General features: G+C 38.9%; 1 protein-coding gene across 2 annotated transcripts in view; it reads right to left on the bottom strand.

The window, feature by feature from the left end:
• artn.L (artemin L homeolog) overlaps positions 1–26,233 on the bottom strand; it is a 41,641-nt gene that overhangs the window by 3,956 nt on the left and 11,452 nt on the right. For both annotated transcript variants that reach the window (XM_018258308.2, XM_018258309.2), the window contains exons 2-4: positions 24,504–24,939; positions 3,274–3,338; positions 1,560–1,764 (exon numbers count right to left, since the gene is read on the bottom strand). In XM_018258308.2, coding sequence (XP_018113797.1) covers positions 1,560–1,764; positions 3,274–3,338; positions 24,504–24,792 — 559 coding nt within the window. In that variant the 5' untranslated portion in view covers positions 24,793–24,939. The remainder of the gene's footprint in view (positions 1–1,559; positions 1,765–3,273; positions 3,339–24,503; positions 24,940–26,233) is intronic.

Here is a 26,233-nt window from a genome sequence, read left to right as displayed (position 1 = left end):
GCAGGTTTTTGCGGGTAACCCGCGGCTACCCGACCCGCTGCAGGACTCTACTTTATGTTTCCTATTAATGTGCATGGTGCTGTAGGGACTACTTCATTAGGAAGCCTTTCTTCACAAGAATGATTTTAATGGGACTTTAATAGATTTTAATGGGCGTCTGCGACATTTCACCGGTGGCGAATTTTTGGCGAAAAGAAACGGGTCAAATTCGTCCATCCCTATTAGTGAATGATTATTAAAACACATTTTGAATGTCTATTCTAAGTTTTTAAAGGGGACCTATCTGCCTAAAAAATAATTCCAAACCCTATTTTATTATGTTAGTCAAGCAAAATAAACTTAACGTTCACTATTTAAATTATTTAAATCTTGTTTCTTTTAGTTTTGAGATTCACAATCACAGCAAGCAGGCAGGTGCCATTTTGTGGACACTGTTATTAAGGCAAGCATTGCATAATACCCAAATCTTTTTTTTGCTCCAGAATGCTGCACCTGATGCACATGTACTGGCTGCACAATTAGATTGTGATGAGGGAGGGGGAATGTGAGGAGTGCACTGACATCTAGAAAGTGCAGAATAGAAAGTGAAAGTCATTAGTTGCCTAAGGCATAGAGGAGGGGCAGGCAATATATGATTGACAGCTAAGAATTTATATGTTTTTATAACAAGTACGGGTGCATTAATAGAAAAAAGAATTTAGGTTTCATGTTTAATTTGAAAAGGACTTTTATTGCACAGTCTCGTGACAGGTCCGCTTTAAGAACTAAATGGCAAAAACAATATCAGTAGTGTAGTACAAGTTTAAAGCCAAGAAAAAGCAGGGTTTAAAAGGTAAAAAGAAAAGGAAAGAGGGAGCGGCAGCCCCTTGGGACAGTAAGTGATAGTGGTGCTGAGATCTGACATTTCACTTAAGAAGGTCAGGTCACCATATTATATATCAGTTTGGCTTAGCACAGCGGAGTAATCCGCCCATGGAGATCACTGTTCCACATTAGCATGCATAAAACATCTTTTTTTAAATAAACACTCGTTAGCTAAAAGTGAATTCAGCTGCACTCAGGTCTGAAAAGCCTGTTTCCTTGTTTATTAATACAAATGGTTAATGAAACTCATAACAGAATGTATTGTGTTTCTGTAGGTATAGTAAAAGGGTCATTCATGACCAATGGGGAAGCAAGTGTAAGAGCACTAAGGCAAGCAAGAATGCACCCCTTAGTGTTCATTTCCTAAGAACTTGGGTCACCGGGCTACTTGCTCTTTACATGGAACACTGGATCAAACAGAGTGCAGAGGCCTGTGGATATTTGCACAATGTCCCATGCAGGGGACACTGTGTGGGGCATTGGGAACGAGCACTGACGTATTTCTATGTTGGCACCTATTTTTATCCAACATTAATTAAGTAACCTTGTGCAAAAACACAGTAGCTGTTTCAATGTAGTCTTTACATATGCATATATACTCATACTCTCTATTAATAAATTAGCACCAAAGTTTTAAATGTGTTATCATAAAATCATCTCTTATACTTTAATTTTATTCTGAAATATGTGCTCACCATTATAGGAACTCCAGGTAGATCTGATGATTTGGTCCATGGCATCTGCTGGTGTTGGCTCTAAGCTGTCTGAGCTAACTGTCCCCAAAATGCCTGCCTCTCGCTCTGGGTTTGGCTGCCCATTCATATTCACCTCTGGAGTGGGAGACCCAGTTACCATTGCTGACAGCAGCAGAAATGACACAATAACTGTCCAGAGCGTTACCTTTTAAAGAACAAAATGCACACTTTGGATTAGGATGTAAAAAAAAAGCATGTATCCGTCAACCATTCACAAAAGCCAGCACAGCTAAAGCTTTTAATAAACATGCCTCAAGAAGAAACATTTTTCTGACAAATAAAAACAAATGTGTGTACATTTTTTAACATTTATATTTTGCAGAGTTCAGTTCTTCATGAGACGTAAAAACCTCTAAAAGCCCGAATTGATTAAAAGAGGTCCAATCAGATCAGCGCAACTCCTTTGATTTCTATAGGACCATGACACATGTATTAGTGTTTTTGATGGTTTTACTTTTGGTAAATCGTATTTTTTTTTGCATTTTAATGAAATATAGAAAAAAGAATTTTTAAATATTTGTGAATAGTGTTTTCGGGGTGGAAAAGTACTGAAGTTAACAGCAACGATGGGAAGCTGTTAATCTCAATGAAACGTATTATTAGTCGTATCAGGCTCAGGCATATCAGTTTAAGAGAGCACCATAGAGTTCTCCATCTCTCTTAAATTTTCTTGCAGGTTTTAGTTGAATGAATGAAGCATTTCAAAAAGCCAACATACTGCTATGTTTTCAATGCAATACTATTAGAAGGCTTTGTACCATATGAGATGATTTACTCTAGAGAAGGTTTGGTTTGGAGAATTAAACCCAAGAGGGTTGCAGGGACTGGAAACCAGAAGGTGCTGGAATTAATGAATAGGCTGTATGCTTATATTTTGTCCACTTGTTCCCTAAGCAAGGGTTCTCAATGCAGGACAGACACAGGGAAGAATCTCTCTGAGACCAGGGTTATTACAGAGATGTAAGGCTGACTATTGGCCAAGGATTCTCCCAGTTTGGTCCTACATATGATAATTAGTACAGCGTAAAATCATTTTCAACACAACAGCATATACAGTCCCCATAGCCTTTCTTCTTTCTTACTTAGTTTTAAGCTAAGTGTCCAGCAATCTTAACTCACTTAATTGGACCAAAGGAGAAAAAAAAGGCTTTAAACAAATCAACCAGACTAGTTCCATTGTTTTCTGCATACACTATAAGACAGATTCTATCTGTGGTTACAAAACAAATTATTTCAAAATTACCATGTTTTTTAAGTGCATATCCCCAAGGTATTCTCCAGTAGCATATTATTAAAAAGGGTGTGTGGCAGGGTGATATAGTCAATGAGATTCCTAACCAGGCAATTAACAGGAGCATTTGGCAGAAAGCACTTCTTTACATTAATCATGTTAGGTTTATTTTGGAGACTGTTCCTTTGGTGTGACTAGGGTTATGAGCACACAGAACTATAGGCTGACCTGCTCCATGTGCCATCTCAATTGATTTGTATTAGATCCGCCTGCGTGCTGTGACATGTATTGGAGTGGAAGCAGTGGTCAGCCCAAATACACAAAAAGAGGCATCTCTGGGCTGACCACAGCTTTGCTCCTCTGTGTGTGACTGAACACAAGCGGAAGCTTATATTATATATGATAAAACACCCATAGACCTACCTTATAGCTCCAGAGTGAGATTGTCATAGACAGGGATCCTCTTCCCATGAACGTCTTTTTTCTGTCTGAAAACATAAAGAAGACATAATACTTTAATTTATTTGCTCTTTATATCAGTGGGAGAACTGCATATTACCTTACTCTTATTCACCTCTACTGCCGTAGGTCAAATTTCCATGTATTGTGTAAAATATAACACAGGGCAGGCTATGGGTATGTATGCCTCAGAATACACACTGAATCACTGATGACACAAAGTTCCTAAATCACATTTTAAAACCAGCCCTCAGATTAGGAACATGTCACAGCAAGAGAAAATTCAAAGTATCACCCTACTGCATGCGTGGTTTTGTGCTGATGTAAAAATCTGGAAGTACAATAATCTTTTACTAAATGGGTGCAACTGGGTGCAAATGCATTTTGCGTTTTGTTTTTAAAAAAAACAAATAATTCAGCTCAAATTTGTAGAGCTGGTCACAGTGTGACATCCTAACAATGTCTGTAGCAGTATAAAACTGCATGCAGGATCTTATCTATCTTATTTATTAAAGGTTGAGCTGATTTTTACCCAAAATATTTTAGTTTTTGAGGGTAATTTTCAGTTAAACATCGAATTTTCTGAATTTTTCAAGTTTTTTTAAAACTCCGAAGCTGGAAATAGCTTGAACCTGAAAATACACCATCTAAAACCTGCCGATGTCATGTAGGAGGCAATGGCAGAGGTCCTTTCAACCATTTAAAGATGTTTGTAGCCTTCATGATGTTCAGGTTTTTTCAGTGGGTTCTCCTTGAAAACTCAATTCATTTGAGCAATTTGAGTTTTTTCTGCCCAAATTCACTGATTCCTGTTTTTTCGATTCGAGTTTTCTCTTAAATCAGAAAATATTTGAGTTGTGAGTTCATTTTAGGTATAAAAAGACCTCGACCGTTGCTAAACAACCCCCCTAAAGACAATTCAGATTATTTTACGGCAGATTAACAATGAGTGGTCCATTCTGTCTATTGGTTCACAATTTAAAAGATCGAGTATATCCTTACACAAACTAAAACTAATATCAGAATCAGCCATATATAACACATTACACTAAAGATATCTGTAAACTAAATATATACATGGGGGCCAAAACCACTATTTACCAAAAATAGACCCCCTCACACTAAACAGAACTGTCCCCAGGGAAAGGTGCATGTTTTCTTTGGAACTGTTTACTATCACTGTCTGTGTTTGTGATATTTTTATTCCGTGCCTTAAGGTTAAAAGAGAGGAATTTTCACCTTCAGAACTGTTAAAGCAGTAAAGTAATGGAGCAGATGTTTTGGCAGACTGCCTTAATGTGATCAAAAGAAAGCAGAAAAGCTGTGTATCTTTTTGAATACACAGGGTTCATATTTATGGTAAAGTTAGTGGATTTCAGGCAAGAAGAATTTCTTTACGGAACCACAGTAATAATTACATATGAGAATGTAAATATTTTCAGGCTCAATTTGATGGGTTGATAATGTCAAATACAAATGGAATGAGTTTCTCCAGCCGTGTATTTCAGCTGGCATTTCAACAGACGCTCGCTGTGCCACCTAACTGCCTGTCGCTGCTTGTAATAGGAGCAAAAATGCACGAGGTAGCCAGTTTCTATAAATCTTACTGACAGGCCACACAGAGGGGTATAGAACATTTGTCTTCTGCATGACATACACCAGTGGAAAAAGGTTCTGTGTGCCCTTGGCCTAAGAGTCATATAGTTAAACCATTGGGATATGTGTATGGCTGCTCTGAAGCACAAAAAGATTCCATCAACCACTTTTCAAAATATTTTTGCACTGAGAAATACTTTAAAACAACTATCTGCCACAAACAAAAGTTAGAAGTGAACTCATCTCCTCTTCATATGAATGTAGATTAAAAAAATACTATGGGGTCTCTCTCTAGACTGTTTTACAAACCTGTAAGAACCAGTTCAGAATTACCAATAATTCCAATACGCAAAGATGTGGTAAGTGAATGCTTGCAATTTTCTTTGGGTGCTTGGAATGGTGTTGAAGTTCAGTGCTGCTACTGCTGTGCTCTAACACTGCTGAAATCATTAAACACTATGCTGACTGTTAGAAAAATATTACTGATTTGCTTGGAATATTTCTGAAAGCAGGGGAGAGCACTGAAAGACAAGTGACTCACTTACCACCTGGGGTCAGCAATATTCAAAAGAACAGTTTCTGTTTATACAATGAAAGAATAAATCATGAGATAATGTTACTAGTACATTCACTTATGGCATTGTATACTTCACCTGTCCCATACATTTTCTGCAAAGTCAGTCCACATAGAGAAAGGCTTGTCACAGCACAAGAACATTTTTGTGTTCTTTTGATTGTGTCATCATTATCACTACATGTATTTACATAGGGCCAGGAAAGCTAATGAGGGGTTATTTGACAGCAAGTTCAGTTGTAGGCCCATACATTTCCCAAGAAATTACTTCAAATTGGGATGGTGCCTCTCCCATTTGGACATATTTACTAAAGGGAGAAGTGGGGGTTTCTAGCCATAATTCGACAAAAAAACAATTCACAGGGACAATTCGCTATCGAAAAAGCTCAGAACTAGAGAAGTTTCATTCCGTTTTGCCAGGTGAATTTTCGCTCAGGCGAACAATCGTTACTCAGCAAATTTATCAACGTGCAAACTTTCCAATAAGTTACTTTTGTTGACAGAGTCTGTGTATAGAGTGAGGTTATACCTGGCGAATTGTTAACATGAAGTTACATCATGTCAGTGACATCATATCCTGAATGCCAAAAAATACAAAATGTTGGCGTTTTTTCATATTTTAATGTGGGATTATGTTTAAAGTTGTAACTGTTACAAATATGGTTTTTTGGTAAATATTTTTTTTACCCTTTGAGGCATGCTACATTTGTTTTAGTGTGGGCTCATGTCTTGGACAATAGAGGATCACTTTTGTCTTTATTTTGCTTCCTTGGACATTTTTAATAATAAGTGGCCACTTCCAGCTATTTCACCAACACTGAATAATAAATAAATATATATGACTTATATGTACCCGCCATATTTAAATTGACGTAAGCATAAGTATGTTAACGAAGTTTCACTAGGAAGAAAGTAACGCTAGTGAAAATGCACTTAGTCATGTCCACGCTGAATTTTCGCTGGACGAAAAATTAACCAGCATTCATCTGCCAAGACAAAACTCTCATTTCGCGAAATATGCATATTAGCTGCGAATTAAAAGTTGAGCGAAGTATGGCGAAGCCCGAAGTGAAGTTTGCCCTTTAGTAAATTTGCCCTATTGACCTCGACAGGTCTGAGATAGCGGATTTTCAGATTCAGACTTTTTGCAGCATCAGGATATAATAAACCTTGAAAAATTCATGTTTTTTTCCCACGAAAAATTCATGTTTTTGTCCCAAAAAACAGGACCAGTTAAATTTAAACAAGCTTTAGTGAATAACCCCCTAAAAGTTAACTCAAATTTGAACAACCCCTTTAAGATCACAAGTAAAACCTATTACCTATTTTATATATATATATATTTTTGATAAAGCATTGCATCTCTAACTGAGCCTCACAATCCAAGAACAAACCTTATGTCTAATGCAGCACACGTTTCCAGAAGAAGTTGTTTTACTGGAGGGTGTACATTTTTCTGCTATTTGTTGAGTGATTATCTTGTCATTTTATTACACCACAAATAGTATGTAGAACTGTAAGTGATAAGTGAACCTTTTGTATGCTTTGCGATTTTCCTCCTGAGAGTACTTTGATAAATATTTCAGCATAGCATTCTAGTTAAAATATTTTCTTTTCATTTACCTAATGCACGCATTACTGCCCACTCACTGGACGTATGTAATGCTCAGGCTAGCATGTGTACTATCATCATTATTAACATGTATTTTTAAAACACTACATTCCGTGGCTTATACAGTAAATGGCTGTATACATTAAACATACAGGAAAAAGCACAAAAAACACCAATAATCAATACAAGAGGTAAAGAGGGCCCTGCGCTAGAGTTTAGGGGGAAACAAAATTCGCAAAGAAAACAAATTTGCAAATAAAAATTTGCATGCCGCAATGTGATATTCTTCATTAGGCTTTTATTGCATTGTGAATCTTAAAGGAATAGTTCAGTGTGAAAGTGAAAACTGGGTAAATAGATAGGCTGTGCAAAATAAAAAATGTTTCTAATATAGTTAGTTAGCCAAAAATGTAATGTATAAAGACTGGAGTGAACAGATGTCTAATAAAACAGTCAGAATCCAACTTCCTGCTTTTCAGCTCTATAACTCTGAGTTAGTCAGCGACTTGAAGGGGGGCCACATGGTACATTTCTGTTCAAAGAGTTTGTAATTGATCCTCAGCATTCAGCTCAGATTCAAAAGCAACAGGTATGACCCATGTGGCTCCCCCTCAAGTCTCTGATTGGTTACTGCCTGGTAGCCAGGGTAACCAGTCAGTGTAAACCAAGAGAGCTGAAAAGCAGGAAGTAGAGTCTGACTGACATGTTATATATCAAGTCACTCCAGCCTTTTTACATTACATTTTTGGCTAACTAACTATATTAGAAACATTTTTTATTTTGCACAGCCTATCTATTTACCCACTTTTTATTTTTACACTGAACAATTCCTTTAATTGAGCATTGCGAACCTTTAACACCTGCTAGAAGGTGGAGTCAACTTTTGAAGCAAACGTAACAACTTTTTCATTACGAAGTTTTATAACATACACTGCACACTATCGCAAACTATAAAATTCACAATCACTATCCTACTGTCAATGCAGGAAGAAATGCTCGTGCATAAGAGCCCTTATTAGGTCGGATATGGCTATGCTCTATAATGAAGCTAATTGCAGGGTAACATTTACTTCTGTGATACATTCATTCATTCAGCCTGTTTCAACCTGTTGGCAAATCTTTGTTTCTACTATTTGGTTTGGCTTTACACACTAACACATTTTCTTCCTCATATTATTTTTATTTTGCAAGGCGGCAGTTGGAAGAGATTTTAACCACTGCTGACGAAATATTTTAAAGTGCAAAACATTATTTGACACCCTTTCAAGTTTGGTAAATATCCTTAGGGATGACATGAGGCATGCCTAATAAGTTGGTTGCAGACTACAGTCACCCACAGTAGTTGGCTACAATACCTAGATTTTATTTTTAAGAATATTTGAATATGTACATGACTACATACAGTATTCCATTTCAAGTATATGTACAACTGAATATCTTTTGCATAGTAGAATTTACCTGTTATGAATTTATGGTAAAAGCAATAGGGTAGCCAGGTTTAGATAAATAGACATATAGGCAGATAGATGAAAAGAATGGCTTTGAGTACGACAGACATTTGGGTGTGATCAGACCCTGTCTGTCAACTCCAATATCCACAGTATGCAAAGCATTTGGTATTATTTTTAATGGAAAGGGGCAACAGGCAAAAAGGCGTTTTGATGGTTTTCCATGAGAGTAATGGTCAAAAGTCACGTTTGTCATACCCCTAAGTAGATGAACATTAAGAACAGGACTCCAGCAGTATAGAAATCCCTCATCCCCAGTCACTCTACTGCCTCAAAAGGTGCACTATAATTGTATACTGTGAAGTAACTAGATGTTACTGGGCCCCACAGCAAGTTCATTTTAGGGCCCCCAACATGTCCAGAGATTATCCTGTTTTACAAATGTATGTTGAAATTGCTATACCTCATGGCCCGCTGCAGGGTCTGCTTATTGTGTAGTTACACCCCTGATTGTATAGTTACAGCAGTGTCAGAAGGGTAGGTATGATGTACAGGGTTCCAGAGTCCCTTGCAACCCTTGATGGCACCCCTTTTACTAATACAGGTATAGGACCTGTTTTCCAGAATGCTTAGGACCTGGGGCTTTCTGGATAAAGGATCTTTATGTAATTTGGATCTTCATACCTTAAGTCTACTAGAAAATCCGGTAAACATTAAATAAACCCAATAGGCTGGTTTTGCCTCCAATAATGATTCATTGTATCTTAGTTGGGATCAAGTACAAGATACTGTTTTATTATTAAAGAGAAAAAGCTAATTATTTTTTAAATTCTAAATGATTTGATTATAATGGAGTCTATGGGAGACGGCCTTTCCGTAATTCGGAACTTTCTGGATAATGGGTTTCCAGATAACGGTTCCAATACCTGTACTGTAAAATGCAGCGTTGACAAGATAAACAAATGGTTGCAAAGAGTTGTGTCTGAGAGTCGCAGGTGTGACTCCAGTAAGGTGTATTGTAAGGAAAGAAATGCACATTTCACCTGGTTTTTGCATTTTAGACCCCATTCGTGAACCCTATGGTATTTAGTATGTTTCATAAAATAAATATATCTCATGTTTTGTTATTGTATTTTCCCACATGCAACCATATGATACTGTCTGGATCTGACAAATTAATATGAATGACAGGGAAACCCCACTGCTTCTAGGTGACAAGCCTTCTTTTACAAACACAGCTGCCAAAATGCACTCTTAGAAATCATACAGGAAATTAGTTAAAATAATAAATGCAAACCTGGTGGTTGCTTCTGGTTACTAGTGCTAAATGACCGTTGTGTTAGTAGCGGAGTCCCAGTGACCCAAGTCCCATGGAGCACAAGTGATTTGGTTGGACCAAGGGAGAAACTGTTAACAGGAATTTACTTTTAAATTAAGAATGCACTGAATCTAGGATGTGTCTAGGAATGTGGCAGATACAAATTCAGTGTTTGGTGACTTTTGGCCTCCACTGTGACCTCAGGGAAAGCCACGGTGTTCAAAAACGTTTCATCTGTTACCACTTCCCAGTGGAAAAAAATGGCAAAAGCTATGCCTAACGTTGACACTGGCACCAATCACCCCCATGTGTGTTGTAAACAAGTCATACCCTATTCTTTTCAATGGGATTTAGTAATCAGCACAGAAACCCCCCATGCTACTGGCAAAGACGAATGCAGCAAGCTGAGCTACAGCAAACACACCAAGTCAGTTAAAAAAAACAGCATTCTTGCTTCCTTTAAAAGTGAAATTACAGTACTGAGGATAACTATGCTGTTTATCTTGATTGCTTAGTCTAAAACAGCTCAAAAGATTCCTAAATATTTGCTGAAGGCAAAACCATATAGCAAGGCAGTCTCCAGTACAGTGAGCTTGTGACAGACGGTTTTGAATCAGTTAGACAGCTTGCAACTTCAGCGAGACTGAAAATGGATATTCAACAAAAGCTCATGAATACTATAGGCTTCCCTGCAACTAAATGAACCCTTAGACGGACTGCATCTACTGAGAGGGCTTTAATCCATGAGATACCTTCAACAGAGAGACTCACATTAACAACCCCAACTAGGGCTCATTTACTACTACTAGGTAGTAACCCACGGCAAGCAACCTGTGATTGTCCAGCCAGATGCATAAAAAACAATGATAGCAAGCTAGTGATTGGTTTCCACTATCCAGAAAATATCCAAGTCAAAAGTATTATCTATAGCCGCAAAAGGCAGTCAACCAACAAGCAAACGCAGGTTATTACAAAAAGTCTACCATAGTCCAACACATTTCATGCTCTCCTCAGCACTCAGGTTTAAATTTGCTAGTGTTACTAAACGAGCCCTCTGGGTAATCATAATTCACGAGACAGCATGCAATTACAGAAACAATACAGCTTATGGAGGAATCTGAAAAACATTTACAGAAAATACCACCTGAATGAAGTGTCGGCATTTCCAAGTAGGTCTTCTTTTCTATGCTTTGTGTAGGAATTTGTCTGCAATGTGGGTCGTTTCCCCACTCAATCTGCCACTTCACTGAGACTGTCAGCTGTGACTTTCCATAAGCCTTCCATGGTGAATCAGCACTATATGTGTCATTCCACATAAATACTATATACACACATAGTAAATTCATTGTACCTGTGAGTGTCAGAACTGTACGTTAACAATACACTTTTGATTCATGTGTATTTGGAAAATGAAATACTACCTTCCACATTGTACTAGACTGACAGTGCAATTCAAGTGTTGCCAGCTTGGTGGCAGTAAAGTATTTGCCTACTTGTCTACTCGCCAATAAGAAATCAGAGGCTGTCAGCCTTAGTACATGTCACCTGGCTATTAATAACTGGCCTCGCCTTTCCTGCCAGCACTACTAGAGGTCAGGATGGATTCATGCACTACGTTGTTCCCATAAGATTCTAGAGCCAAATTAGGTCAGAAGATTTTAATCCCAAAACAGCATACCATATCAATCTTGAGAAAGACATTTGAAATATGATTATGATACGCCATGCACGTCGCTCTAGGATGTTATGGAGAATACTATACACAGGAAAACGTTACAGATGTTTGTTAAATTACTAAACAAGCTTTTTTTTTTGTTTTTTTACAGACTATGATGTTACAGTGCAACTCCAGAGCACCATGCCTTACAGGAACATTGCATCAGTCTACTCTTGGCGCATCTTTAAACACTGACCAGACTGCCTTAGAGAAAACATGAAAACTGCCCATCAAAGAAAGGAACACAGGGAAAATGCAAATAAAGTCTTAATCGACCACTACTGGAAAGGGGTATTGTGTAAGTATGAGTGTATTACAAGCTAGATGAAATTCTATTCCCATGAAAATGCTGTCACAGAGTTACTAGGGGCAATCGGAAAATAAAGTGCCCATTGAAATCCATATTAGTAAAAGGAAATTTAGGGCAGAACTCATCCACATTCTATTCATTCCTATTGGATTTTTGGAAGCGTATTTATCAAATGGTGAGTTCTAACTTTCACCATTGATAAATATGCTTCTAAAAATCCCATAGGAATGATTAGAACGTGGGTGAGTTTTTATTTATTAAAATCAAAACTCAAATTTTGATTAATTTGCCATTTAATGTATAAGCAGCATTCAATGTGAGAAATAAACAGTGCTGACAGTACAGATTTAATAAAGTGTCCCAAATTGTTTACATCCATGGACATAACATATAATAACTGACTTTCTCAAGTTTAATTACAATTCAGGATAATCACTCAGTATTTGCCCGACAACCTGCAATGCTGCACAAACATTACACACTGGTTCTAAAAAGTTGTACAGTGGAGATGCCATTGACCTAATGTAAGGCTTCAAAAATAATGTATTATATTGTATAAGTGGTACACTCACTTACTGTGGCGGTCTTATACCACCCCAAGGTACATGACAATAATCAGACATTACTGTACACTAAAAAAAATTGCCATATAGATAGAAAAGGGCTAATTCCAGGCCACTACTACCTGCATATTCTCAAGACTAGTCTCTGTAACCCACATTACAGTGCCTGGGCACAAATATTTCAGTGGGTAGAATACAGGTTGACATTGTTGCTATTAAGACATATATAGATAGTCCTGTAACTCTCACACACCCAGTGCAGCTTGTAAAAAACTCAGCTGCTCCAGAAACTGTCAGATTATGGAACTGTCAATCACATTCTTTTATCCAGAAGAGTTCCTAAGAGCTTCTGAGCCAGGTGCAGACTTTATTTCAATGGAGTCTACTCACAACAGGTGGCATCCCATGTTGGGCTAGAAAAATAATACCTTCGAACTATCCTTATCAGGTCTTTTTTTCAGTTGCCCTTAGTTTATTTACATTGGGGGTTATGGTGTGTGGTTTTCAGGTTAGCCTTACCATCATTGGCTTGACAGAGAGTGTCAGAATTCTTTCCCAGATATTTTCAAGCAATACCAGTTTTTCTGCAAAACATTTCTAGAACCTTTCAAGCTTGTATGTACACTGAAAAAGATATTTTGTCCACCACATAACACGTATAAATAGTAACAATTCTGAACACGCACAATGAATCAGAGCTAAATATCTATATACAAACTCAAACACATGAAATAGATCCAGAGAATCAATACACTTGATATGTCAAACCCATTCATCATCCTTACAAAGAACACAGAGGCAAACTGCTGTTGTCATTTGATAAGTCTTAGCAGGGGGGTAATTTTTGCCTTAAGCGAAGACCTTAAATCAGGCATTGGTGTTCCTTTAATTTGCATACAAATGTGAAGCCAAAGACCTTGCATGTGAGAAGAATGCTGGGAATGCTATTAGCAAGCTGTGTTTGACAAATGCAAGAAAAAACAAGATATGAATCTTCACAACTGATATCCTCCGAATGAGCTCTTTCAATCAGAAGAAATAAGATGTTTGGAGAGGGGGGTATCAGTATATCTTCTTTTTATGTATTAATATTAATTATTGATCTATTCTAAAATGTATTTGGATGAACTGCCGTGTATTTAAAACATGCCAGCTACATTAAAAGTAATCGACAAATTACTGGTTCATTAACGGGGGCAATTTTGAGGCTGCTACAGCTTTGGGCACTTTAGTTGTGCTTTCTGCACTAAAAGCCTGCTTTTTGGTTAACAATATGAAAATTTTAAAAGTGACTATTTGCTGTCCCTGATGAAATGCTGTATGCCAATATAATTTGATCATAATTAAGAGCGGAGATATAAGGATATAAGGTGTCTCCTGTCAACACAGGAATCCAAATAATGAATGCAGCAGAGGGTGCCCAAAGGCAGGGACAGAGGCCAAAATGACAATGAGAAATGAGTGTTGTCCATTTGTACATTGAGAGTTTAGGCAGAAACTTCTGCAGGGCGTGCAGCTAGTCAAAGGCATTCAAGTAAGTTGATTACTAGATAAAGAGATAATGCTTTTGTGATGATATGACTCAGTAAGTGGGTACAAGGAAGGAGAAAAGGAATGGTAGAGCATTCTTGCAGAAGGAAACACATTGTGTGCAGGCAAAGGAAATACATTTTATTGCTGGAACGTAAATAATGGCCTACTAAGATATTAGTTAGATAGCAGTCAACCCCACCAAGGTTTCACTTTCTGATACCCAAGAAAAACAAAATAACAGCTGAGGCTTGATAAAGGGCCCAGTGGGGCACAAAACATTGTCGTGTCTTTATATGTTCATTTGCAGCCAATGAAACACCATTAAAGCAAGAACCCAGTCTTTGGGTAATTAGGTGAAACCATATCACTGGGGGCCTTGGTAGTCTGCTTGGTTATGATCACAAATCGCCCTAAAGTTCATTCTTTTAAAACCATTTACTTATACATAACATGGTAAAGAAGAAGCTTGATTCTAACCAATCACCTGGAATTCATTTAGGTGTATGATAACTAGTTTATCATATTTACAGTATAGTGCCTAAGAATCATCTCTTCCATTCATGAGGTGTCTGGGTTGATATATCTAGCAAAGGTGTGGCCTTCCATATAGCATCTGACTGGCTAGAGGTTTGGATGATAACTGCATCCTGAAAATATGACTCAAAACCTAGGAAGTTAATCTGGTGGCATTAAACGCTGAAATATCTGTCAAATCATCCTGACTTCATACAGTAAGCAATGGGAAAGATAGAACCCACTGCACCTAGATATTTTGTGCTCTATTTGCTTTCATGAAACTGCATTTTCCTGACTCAAATCTTAGCTTTCTGATCATTTCTGTAAATTAGCTTTTCCTGGCTCCACTTCATTGTCTCTCTTCAGTGATGTTCCTCAAGACCCGCTGCTCTTCCCACTGTATAATACTTCTCTAGGAAAACTGATTCAGTCATCTGGATCTAATAGCACCTTTATGCTCATAACATCCAAATCGACCAGTCTTCTCGTAACCTCTCTCTTTCTGTCATGATTTTTCTGCTATGTCTTGGCTGGAACTAGCTAAAACTGAAATTCCATAAAACAAAATCCATTTTATTTCCACTATCCTCTTCCCATCTACCTCAGGTTTCACAAACACTCAACAATAGTACTGTCCACCCAATCACACAAGCTTGACATATAGGAGTTATTTTTTAATTCCCATCTGTCTTCCTAAATCCAAACTAAATTGCTTTCATCTGTGTTATATTGCACAAATAAAACCCTAGATTAGAAACAACCAATTCACTTATTCTGTCCCTTATTTGCCACTGTGACAAGTGCAACTTAATCCACTAGACCCATCCGCTTATCTCACCATTCCATATTATCTAGTCCTCTATCCAATCCCTTCACTAGCTCCCAAGTTCCCTTTTGAATTACATTCAAAATACCAACACTCACATTGAAGGCCCTTACCAATGAAGCTCCTACAAATATTTCAGCTCCCTACACTCTGCTTTTGAACTTTGCTTTCTTTTCCTTTAATAACTTCATCCTATTCCCAATGTCAAGTCTTGTGTTGAGCTTCCGCCTGTCTCTGGAATTCCCTGCCATGACATATGGCATGCCCCCCTTCTCCAATCTTCAAATGCTCCCAAAAGACCCATATTTTTATATAAGCCGATCATATGCACCCTGTTTGATCAAAAAGTTATCATACCCTAAAGAATAACCAATAGTGATGGGCGAATTTGTGGCAAATTTGCGCGATTCGCCGCCAGTGAATAAATTCGCGAAACGCCCGCGAAAGTTCTTCCTTGGGAGCAGGAGCCTTACTTGAATTTGTGGACAGCACTACATAATACTTCACACTATCAATAAATGATAAAGAAAGATTGTGTAATGTATTCCTCAGCCAGGAAAATATTCACACAGCTGTAGATCTGTAAAGTCTTATAGGTATTATTGTATATTTTTATTTATACAGTGCTACTTGTATACTATATGTAATGATGTACATTCAAATTTAAGTCTAAAGTAATTTCAGATATTAAGTCTGATTTCCTTGTTGTCATTACTTTCCCTTTAAGGCACACAATTTATTAGAATGTTCTATGTATTTCATGGGTTTCAGTCTCTGTAAACAGAGCAGACCCCCATGGTTTACAAAGCCAAGTTTCCTGGCCTTGTGAGGATTTGTGTGTTGTTTGTAAACAAAGTCTGGCTTCTATTAACAGATCCATCTGGCATATGAGGTGGCTTGCTACAACAGTGTATAAAATTGCAGTTAATTGCTGGTCCATGTGAGTTTCTAGCTGTGCAGCAGACTGAAAAGAGCAGCAAGTCCTCTTCCTTGTTCAGGGATATATTTCTAGATGCTGCCATATGACTCTCCTGTAGTGCACATAATAAAATGCAAAGCTTTTGTTCACCCGTCTATATTGCAGGATCTAATTACATGTGCTAGACATGGCCCAGCTTCTGTCCACCGCTATAGAGTTACAAATCCAGATTAAACATGGGACTGGGAATGTGACAAAGTACACAGTTACGTTTGTACTTTTTACTGTCTAGCCAGATGTGTGCCATTTGTCACTAAGGATGGGTTCTACAAAAGGTATATTTTGATCAATGCATCTTGCATTTGTGACTGGTTGACCCAATATTGTTCATATGTTGTTGTTGGTGAGATTGCCAAACAAGTGGACCTTTGGCTGCTTTGGACACGAGGTTGTGGGAAAAACTGGGTTGATCCAACGTTTTGCCCCGTCAAATAATCGGATGATAATGATATGTTATGATGATGATAATAATTAGATCATGTTGCCTGCAACAATGACTCAATGACATTTAAACTCTATTGATCTCTATCTGGCCAATCCCCATTAAGCTTTTGGTTGGGTAGTCTATAATTTTGGCCACATACACAGACCAATGAACTGCTAATATTGGCCCATGTACAGATTAGCACTTAGAACTGTAGGCCTAAATGCTATAAAATTAATAAAAAAAGACCCCACATTACTAAGCCCTCTTTGCAAAGAAGTTGACCATGAGTAATTATCTATCTTTCTTTTAAAATAACATTGCCTACTTAAAAAACATTTAAAAGCTCATTTACCAAAGCAAAGTGCAAATCTTGCTTAAACACTATTCACAAAGATTGTTATTCTCTGAATGTCTGCCACACAGGCTTGTTTGCAGGAAGATGCAGGTGTTACAAACAATGAGAAATATGGGTAACAAAAGAGACAGCAAACCAAGTGACATGCCTAGCAGAGGATTTAGAGGAGTCTTGACTGCAAAACGGTTTCACTGTTTGACATAAACCAAACCCATTCTCTCAAAGGTTTTGGTAATGGGATTATAATATGTACTCTGAGACCCAATAAATTCTAGTTGTACACTACGTAAGTATGTATCATCTGTAACCTCTGCTACTGGTGCAAGCCTAACAGGTGCCAAAGCTATCAAACGTCCATATTTACTCTTCCACCTCCCTCTATTTATCTCCTTCTTGTCTAAAGAAATTATAACATACTAACAAGGGAAAAGGAATCTATACGATTAATTGTTATGTCTTGCTGGTATGAAAATGTAAATATTTCATGGGTTGTAAATACAGAGCAGGAAATCAGTTGCTCAATATGTCAATATTTCATTTACCAGCATTATCCAACTAATTTAAAGTAGGCGTCAGAACAAAAATTATCTTTTGTTGTCATTTTTTACAAAACTATGTGCACATAGAGGTGGGTTAGTCCTTTTGAACTGCATATGTTAATGGTTCCTTTCCTTGTTTTCTGCCCCTACCCTGTCAGCTATTACAGCCAACCACACATAAAGGTGATACAGTTTCAAAAATATGGGTTTGTGTACTTCTGAATAAGCCCTGGGAATTGCTGACACTATTGAACACGTAATAGTAGCTAATGAAGCAGCTTGCCCTTGCTATGGACCAGATGGAATGACAGTCTGTTTTCTGCAAGCCTTTAACTCTGTCCAAGTACATGCAGAGGAACCTGCAAATGTCCATCGTATGCCATAACCATTCTTTCTGGCAGTAGGGCTTAGTCAAAAAGATAGCCAAGATGGTTTCCTTCTTGAGATGAAAACAGAATATTATGGGAGGGAGAAATGTTCTTACTCATCAATATTATAATTGTCTGGAAAAAATATCAGGTAAGGATCTAAAGATACCTAAACCTTTAGCTGTTGTCCTCTTGGTTGATACCAAGGCCCTCAATAGGACAGCTTTTATTGTTAAATCCAATAAGCATATAACCTCTAGTGTTTCAGATGGACTAGACATCAGCTTCCATTAACATAACAAGATCACACATCTGATCTAAGAGGAGGTCTGTCTTTTAAAAAAAAAAACTTCTGACAAGTTAAGTACAGTGCTGACACTTGGACCTTCGTGTATTAAAGCTAATGTCTAATTCCAATCTGTTTCAGAAGCATACAAGGATTTACTGAACCATAGGTACCCAATTACTAAAATGTTCCTTGGTTGCCAAAATTGAAAACATATCCCAGATTGTTCTATATGTCAAAGATATAGAGTTTTTAATAGATTTTAGAAAGTTTCATTGGCAGCTTTAGAAAAACCTTGCTGCCTCTGAACCTCCAGGCTGTTAGGCTTGAGCCCTGAGGATTGGGATAAATCACTTGCCCTGAATCAATAGATCTCCTCACTGGGATTTTTTTCTGGGCCTGTTCTTCATCTCAACAATAGAGGGCACCACTACCAGCATGGCCAAGCTATCAATATGATTTCCATTCTCTGCTGCACTAATAGAATAATAAGGGGAAAAGTGGAAAACATATCAATATTCAACTACAATCCTTGGCCAATGCATTTGTCACCATGGCTCAGAGGACAGGAATACCTTTTAAAAACAAAGTGGAACCTTGGCATTCTTGGCCATCATATCTACTTGAGGCCATAACCATCTGCTTACAAAATGATGAAAATCTGCTTAAAGGGGTTGTTCATCTTCGAGATAACTTTTGGTATGATGAAGAGAGTGATATTCTGAGACAATTTGCAATTGGTTTTCATTTTTTATTATATGTGGGTTTTGAGTTATTCAGCAGCTGTTCAATCTGCATTTTAAATAATCTGGTAGCTAGGGTCCAAATTACCCTAGCAACCATACACTGATTTGATTTTTAGAAGGGGTCAGCGATGCCCATTTGAAATCTGCAAAGAGTCAGAAGAAAAAAGAAAATAACTATAAAACTATAAAAAATAAATAATGAAAACTTTAAAAGTTGCTTAGACAGTAGCGTCACTAGAGGGGGGCGGGCCCTGGTGCGTGGCGCACAGCCCGGCCCCACCCCCCTGTACGGCCGCATTTGTCAGTGGCGCACGGACTGCCGGGGACCCTGAGGGGGTGGGGGCCCTGGCCCGCTCGCAAACCCTGCTCCCCCGGTAGTTCCGCCACTGTGCTTAGAATTGGTCATTCCATAACATACTAAAAGTTACTTTAAAGGTTCCTACTGTCACTATGTAGATTTCTGCTGAAACAACCCCCATGAATGTTCTGTGGGCCTGGCATATATCATGCTGACAGACTGAATAAATGTCTCAGGAACAATAACAATAATAAGATGACTGCTCCTGGTTCTTCCCTGGTTGTGAATTTAATCCACTGATTGTGCAAACCAACAACAACTCCCTCTAATTGCATGTGAGTCCAGTCCCCCAATTTATTAGGGCCCAACCTGTGACAGAAGTCCTGTGAATTCACCACAACAAAAGCCCTGTTGATGATTATCAGGTAAGGCAGGCTCCCAACATGTCTTCCTTCCATGCACTAGGTCTTTAGACTAACTTTACAAAAACTACAGCAAAAGTACAGACAGAAAAGTCCAAACGTTTTTTCCAGATAAAGACCCAACCCTAAACTTTTGAAGATGTGGTCTAGGGGGCAGCAGGGTCCATGGCCTAACAAGTGACTCTAAACAAAAAAGTAATTTGGAAATATACTTTTAGATTTTAGAGAAATAAATAAAGACAAAAGGTGATGCTGCAAAGTACAAAAATACAGGCAGCCAAAATAACCCACCAGGGCCAGACAGAAACGAGAGGCAACAAACATTAGATCCGACTACTTATAAGTAATGAAAGCTTAAACTAGTACCTTTTCCATATACAGCATCTCGTCTGTGTCACTGAAGGTATAACATTCATTTTGCTCTGTTTAGCAAAAAAAGTAACAGCATATGTTTACATTTAGAACGTGCTATAAACACCTCACAAGAAATGACTGCACTGGAATCTTAACATGAAAATCAGTGCTTACATTTTGCAGTTACACTTTGAAATGTTTGTTTAGCTTGCCACAGAAATGAGGCGTCCCTATTCTGATCCACTGCTGGAATGGACTGCAAGCACAAGCCGAACAATGCACCTTGATATTTGGTTGTGCAGGACTTGACAGTGAATTCCACTGCATCATCACTGATTTCAACCCTGTCTGTGCAACCCTGCAACCAAATGTTATACTTGCCCTGCAGACAAAACTTGGAGTTTCACTGGAGGAAGTGTCACCCAAGTGTATGGTTTGAAACTGTTTTCAGCTGTCATGAAACATACATTTCCTAAAAGTTGCAACAATGTAACCCAAGAAAAAAACACTACCAGCAAGTTCTTTATGCAAAACATGTTGTTCTTTTCTTGCTCAGTCTAAACACCTTATAGGGTGTAACTGTCACATCTGCAACTCTGCTTTGAAATGTGTTTCTACTGGCAAGAAGATAGACAACAAGGATCACATCTACATAACAAAATGGTCATTTTGAAGAACCAGTTGGCCTTCTAAGTGGGATTGCCAAATGCTTAACAGTACTTAATTTTGTGCAACAAGCTCAGTTGTCTGTATTAAGGCTAATGTACAAAGCTAAAAATGCAGCAGTCCTTCCTCATCATATTGCCCCTTCAGTACCTTCCACTCTTCAAATGGATGAAGAAGCCAACCCTAGCACATTACTATTCAATGAGTTTTATCCATAATTAGATTCTCCATACCTTAAGTCTGCTTAAAAAACATTTATGCAACTTAGTTATTGCCTAGTGCAAGGTCATCATCATCATCATCATCATCATTTATTTATATAGCGCTGTCAAGATACGCAGTGCTTTACTGCAGTTATAGCAAACAGGGAATAAATGGTGGATAACAGACAAGGATTACAGAGTACAATAGGGTTTACAAACTAAAAGGTTAGGGTACAATTGAGACATTAGGATTATATAAACACTTTGTCATTTTTGATACAGCAATGATTAATTAAGGTACATCGAATAGGCCTCTTTAAACAGATGGGACTTTAAGGAGCGCTTGAAAGTTTGGAAGGAAGGAGAAAGTCTGACAGCTTGTGGCAGAGAGTTCCAGAGAAAAGCAGAAGCCCGAGAGAAGTCTTGTAGACGAGAATGGGCAGAAGTGACCAGAGGAGAAGTGAGGCGAAGATCAGAAGCAGAGCGTAGGTTTCGTGAAGGAGTGTATTTGGAGATTAGAGATGAAATGTAGGGAGGGGTTTCATTATTAAGGGCCTTGAATGTGAGTGTTAGTAATTTGAATTTGATTCCAGAAGAGATTGGGAGCCAGTGAAGGGACATACATATGGGAGCAGCTGATGTTGAGCGGCGAGCTAGATGAATGAGTCTAGCGGCCGTGTTTAGAACAGATTGGAGTTGTGAAAGGTGACTTGTTGGAATACCTGTGAGGAGTAAGTTGCAGTAATCAAGGCAGGAGATGATGAGAGACTGAATCAGTGTTTTAGTTGATTCTGAACTGAGATAGGGTCGTATTCGAGCAATGTTGCGCAGTTGAATACGGCAAGATTTTGCAAGTGTTTGAATGTGTGGTGAAAAAGACAGATGAGAGTCTAAGATAACTCCTAGGCAGCGTGCCTGTGTGGTGGAATGAAAGGTGGTGTTGTTTACGGTGAGTGATATCTGAGGGACAGGGGAAGATCTTGGAGGAAATATAATAAGTTCTGTTTTAGAAAGGTTCAGTTTCAGGTGGCGCTGTGACATCCAGGAGGAGACAGCAGAGAGACAGTCTGTGACTTGGGAAAGGACAGAATTAGAAAGATCAGGAGTAGACAAGTAGAGTTGGGTGTCATCAGCATAAAGGTGATACTGAAGTCCAAATGACTGAATGAGTTTTCCTAGTGAAGTTGTATAGAGTGAGAACAGCAGGGGGCCAAGAACAGAGCCTTGAGGAACTCCAACAGAGAGTGGGAAAGTAGTAGAAGTAGAGTTAGAGAAGGAAACTTTAAAGGAACGGTCAGACAGATAAGATGTAAACCATGAAAGAGCAGTGTCCCGAATGCCAGATGAGTGTAGAATGTCAAGGAGGAGTGTGTGGTCAACTGTGTCAAAGGCTGCAGAGAGATCTAGAAGGATTAGAATGGAATAATGACCTTTAGACTTTGCCAATAGAAGATCATTGGTTACTTTGGTGAGGGCAGTTTCAGTTGAGTGTGATGGGCGGAAGCCAGATTGCAAGGGGTCGAGGAGGGAGTTGTGAGTGAGATGCTGGATCAGGCGTTTATAAACAAGCCTTTCTAGTAATTTGGAGGCGAATGGAAGAAGGGAGACCGGTCGATAGTTAGTGGGAGAGCTGGGATCAAGGGAAGGTTTTTTGAGGATAGGAGTGATTAGTGCTTGTTTGTATAATGATGGAAAGGTACCAGTAGAGAGTGAAAGATTGAATAGGTGGGTAAGTGCAGGAGAGAGTGTATCAGAGATTGGGTGGAGAAGGCGAGATGGTATGGGGTCAAGGGAGCAGGTGGTGGGTTTTGAGCTGGCTAGAAGTTTGCTGACTTCATCTAGAGTTGCAGGGGTGAAGGAGTGCAAAGTAGATGTGAGTGGACTGCACGTTGGTCTGAGATTGTTGTCGGACGGTATGCTCAGCCTAATGAGATTGATTTTTTCATTAAAGAAATGAGCAAGGTCTTGGGCAGTAACATTAATAGGTGGAGGAGGTGGAGGGGGGCATAGGAGTGAGTTAAATGTGGCAAACAGCTGCTGTGGTTTGAGGACATAGTAGATATTAGATAAGAGAAGTATTGTTCTTTGGCTAATGACAGAGCTCGGTTATAGCAGGAGAGCATGAATTTGAAGTGGATGAAATCAGGATCAGTTCGTGACTTTCTCCACCGTCGCTCAGCTGATCTACTACATCTTCTGAGGTACCGTGTTACACTAGTGTGCCAGGGTTGGGGTTTAGCTGGCCGGCTGTGACGGGTGGTAGAAGGTGCAAGGGAGTCAAGTGCTGTTGAAAGGGCATCGTTGTAGAGAGAAGCTGCCATATTGGGACAGGAGAGAGTATTAATATGAGATATGGATTGTGCTGATACTGTTGATAATTGTTGTGGTTCAAAGGCATTAAGGTTTCTGTACGTATGGGTAGAGAGAGATGGTTGTGAAGGTGCAGGTGAAAGCAGTATCTGAAAGGAGAGTAGATGATGGTCAGACAGAGGGTAGGGAGAGTTAATTAAGTTGGATGGGCAGCATGAGTGGCAGAATATAAGGTCAAGAGCATGACCCTCGATGTGGGTAGGTGAGTCGGTCCACTGAGAGAGACCAAATGAAGCTGTTAGAGAGAGAAGTTTAGAGGTGGCAGCAGAAGCAGAGTTGTCAATGGGGATGTTGAAGTCCCCTAAAATGAGAGCAGGTGTCTCACTGGAGAGAAAGTATGGAAGCCAGGCAGCAAAGTGATCCAAGAAGGTGGAGTAGGGACCTGGGGGGCGATATATGACAGCAACACGCAGAGAGATTGGAGAAAACAAACGTATGCTGTGGACTTCAAAAGAAGTGAAGGAGAGAGAAGACGGTGTAGTTAGATTTTGAAACCTGCATTTGGGAGAGAGAAGAAATCCCACCCCACCGCCATGACGGCCATCCGGTCTAGGAGTGTGAGTAAGTGAGAAGCCTCCATAGCAGAGGGCAGCAGGTGAAGCAGTGTCTGAGGGGGAGAGCCATGTTTCAGTGATTGCAAGAAGGTGAAGGGATTTAGCTATAAAGAGGTCATGGACTGCTGTTTTATTATTACAGAGAAAAATCGAAATAGTTTAAAGTAGCCTTATTCAGAGCTTTCTGTGTAACAGGCTATCCGCATAAGAAATCCCACATCTGTACATTCAGATTCTTCATTGCATAGGTTTATACTTTTTACTACTCAGGAATGGAAATGTAATAACTGGTGTCTAATTTGATTCATATGAAGAAACAAACTACATTTTTAATAATGCTATTCTGAGTTATGAGCACATGGTTTAAAGACCAAATGTAAATGTGGTCTCGTTGCCTACAGCCCATGCAAAAATATTCACTACCTATGAAGTACAATGCCCTCATTCAGCCTGGTAATGCTGAACTTTAAGCAAAAGGGTTTCATACACATATGCTACTACAAGAACTGAAATTATGAAAAACCATCAGTATTATTGCAGCATCCATGCATGCCCCCAACAGAGCATTCATGTACTATCTTAAATACATGGAGTGCCTGGTGTTTTTTACTCACCGTGATTCCTTCCTTTATCCTTACTGTTGTTTTCCAATGATTTTCTGTTTCTTTGCTTAGGACACCAAGTTTCTGAGAGCTTTCCTGGGAGTTTACCCACAAGCCCAGTGGATTCCTCTGATCTACAGCTCCATTCAGGACACTGCTCCTTTGAAGCATTTAATTTCTCCTCGCAACACACCTGCCAACAATCTATTGTGCTCCTGTACAGTCCCCTGTAGATGTTTATTTGGTTCTTCCACCAGTAGCACAATGTGACTGTGAGGTCCCCCTGCCCAAAACTGAGCATCTCCAGGGGATGAGCCCAGTTTAAATCCAGCTCCACAGCACCATAATAAGTCCTGGCACAGAGTCTGTCCAATACTCCAGTCAGTAGATCCTCTGATACACACTGGAAAGTCCACCAAAGAGTCTGGGCACAGAGAACACTGTATGTCTGCAGGAGAAAAGAGGGCAGGAGAATGAGGAAAAGAATAAAGAAGAAATGTAAGTAACGCATACTCCCAAAAGTTGCCTGCCACATGATTAAGACACTTCATATCACATCCATAAAGCCTGACACTAGAGAAACCAAGAGAAGTAAATATGAGCAGTCATCAGATACCTGCTTGAACATTGGCATGAAGGTTCAGCAGAAAAGCAATACAAATAAACAAAGATGGTAACAAAATGCAGAATAATAAATACTGTACCTAGAAAATTACTGAAAATAGAGGGTCAGTCTTAGAGGAGAGTCTTAAATAGAAATACAGGCATTCAGAAGTCTGGTGTTTATAGATTTGGAGAAACTGCAATTACTTCATTTGAAGCATAAGGTCATTTAACAAGGTCATTCAAATGACGCAGGAGCTTGGCTGACAAGTGATGCACGTATCTTGAGACTCAGGGAACTTAGGTTCAGATGACATTTCTTTTGTCAACATGAATTCCTTATATTAGAATTAAGGTCTGTGATTACACAACAAAATGCATGGCAGAGTTGGTTTGGGAGGTGCAAATACAAATAATGCAGAAGTGAATACTGGAAACTCTGGACTGGTTGCTATGAGTTACTGGACCATGCAATCTTTGCCCATGTTAACTCCTCAGAAAACCTAACAATGTCTCAGATACCCAGTTCATTAGGGCTATGGCACACAGTTTGTTTTGTGCACCATCTGGCAAAAAACAGCAGTGGATAAAATGCAATATCCAACTGTCATTGCTGCTGATAGTAGTGAATGAAACACTGTATAGGACATTCATCTATGTGGCAAAAAGCTTGAGTGTTTTGGTGCCAAGGTCCACCCTTCACTGTGCTATAGCACAGCCTCCTCGGGCCTCCTAAATATAGTGTAGCACCTGAATAGCTAACATTCTACAAGAGGGATAAATACAGACCTAGGCATGTATGCAAAGGGATAGTGGGGTCTTATCAAGACAAGGTGAAATTAAGGACATTGAGGACTACACAGTGCATAATTACATAACCAAAATACTGCATCAACACAGGCATGTTTGTCTCTCTATTTAGATATATCCTTTATTATGTGCCTGACACAGGCTAGACTGAGGGTTAAATATATGATGTTGCATGAATGAAAATTCGCAGACCAATGCCCTAGAGTTGGCCTCTTGTAATTGAGAATGTGCATACTTCTTGATCCAGCTTTTATATACACACACAGAACAGATCTTCATGTACAACATTCCAATGAGAAACATATTCTCAGGTGGCTTCTGTTTAGAAG

This window comes from Xenopus laevis, chromosome 4L, assembly GCF_017654675.1.
Source record: "Xenopus laevis strain J_2021 chromosome 4L, Xenopus_laevis_v10.1, whole genome shotgun sequence".
In the NCBI taxonomy this organism is placed as follows: Eukaryota; Metazoa; Chordata; class Amphibia; order Anura; family Pipidae; genus Xenopus; species Xenopus laevis.
This window is presented reverse-complemented; position numbering and strand designations above follow the sequence as displayed.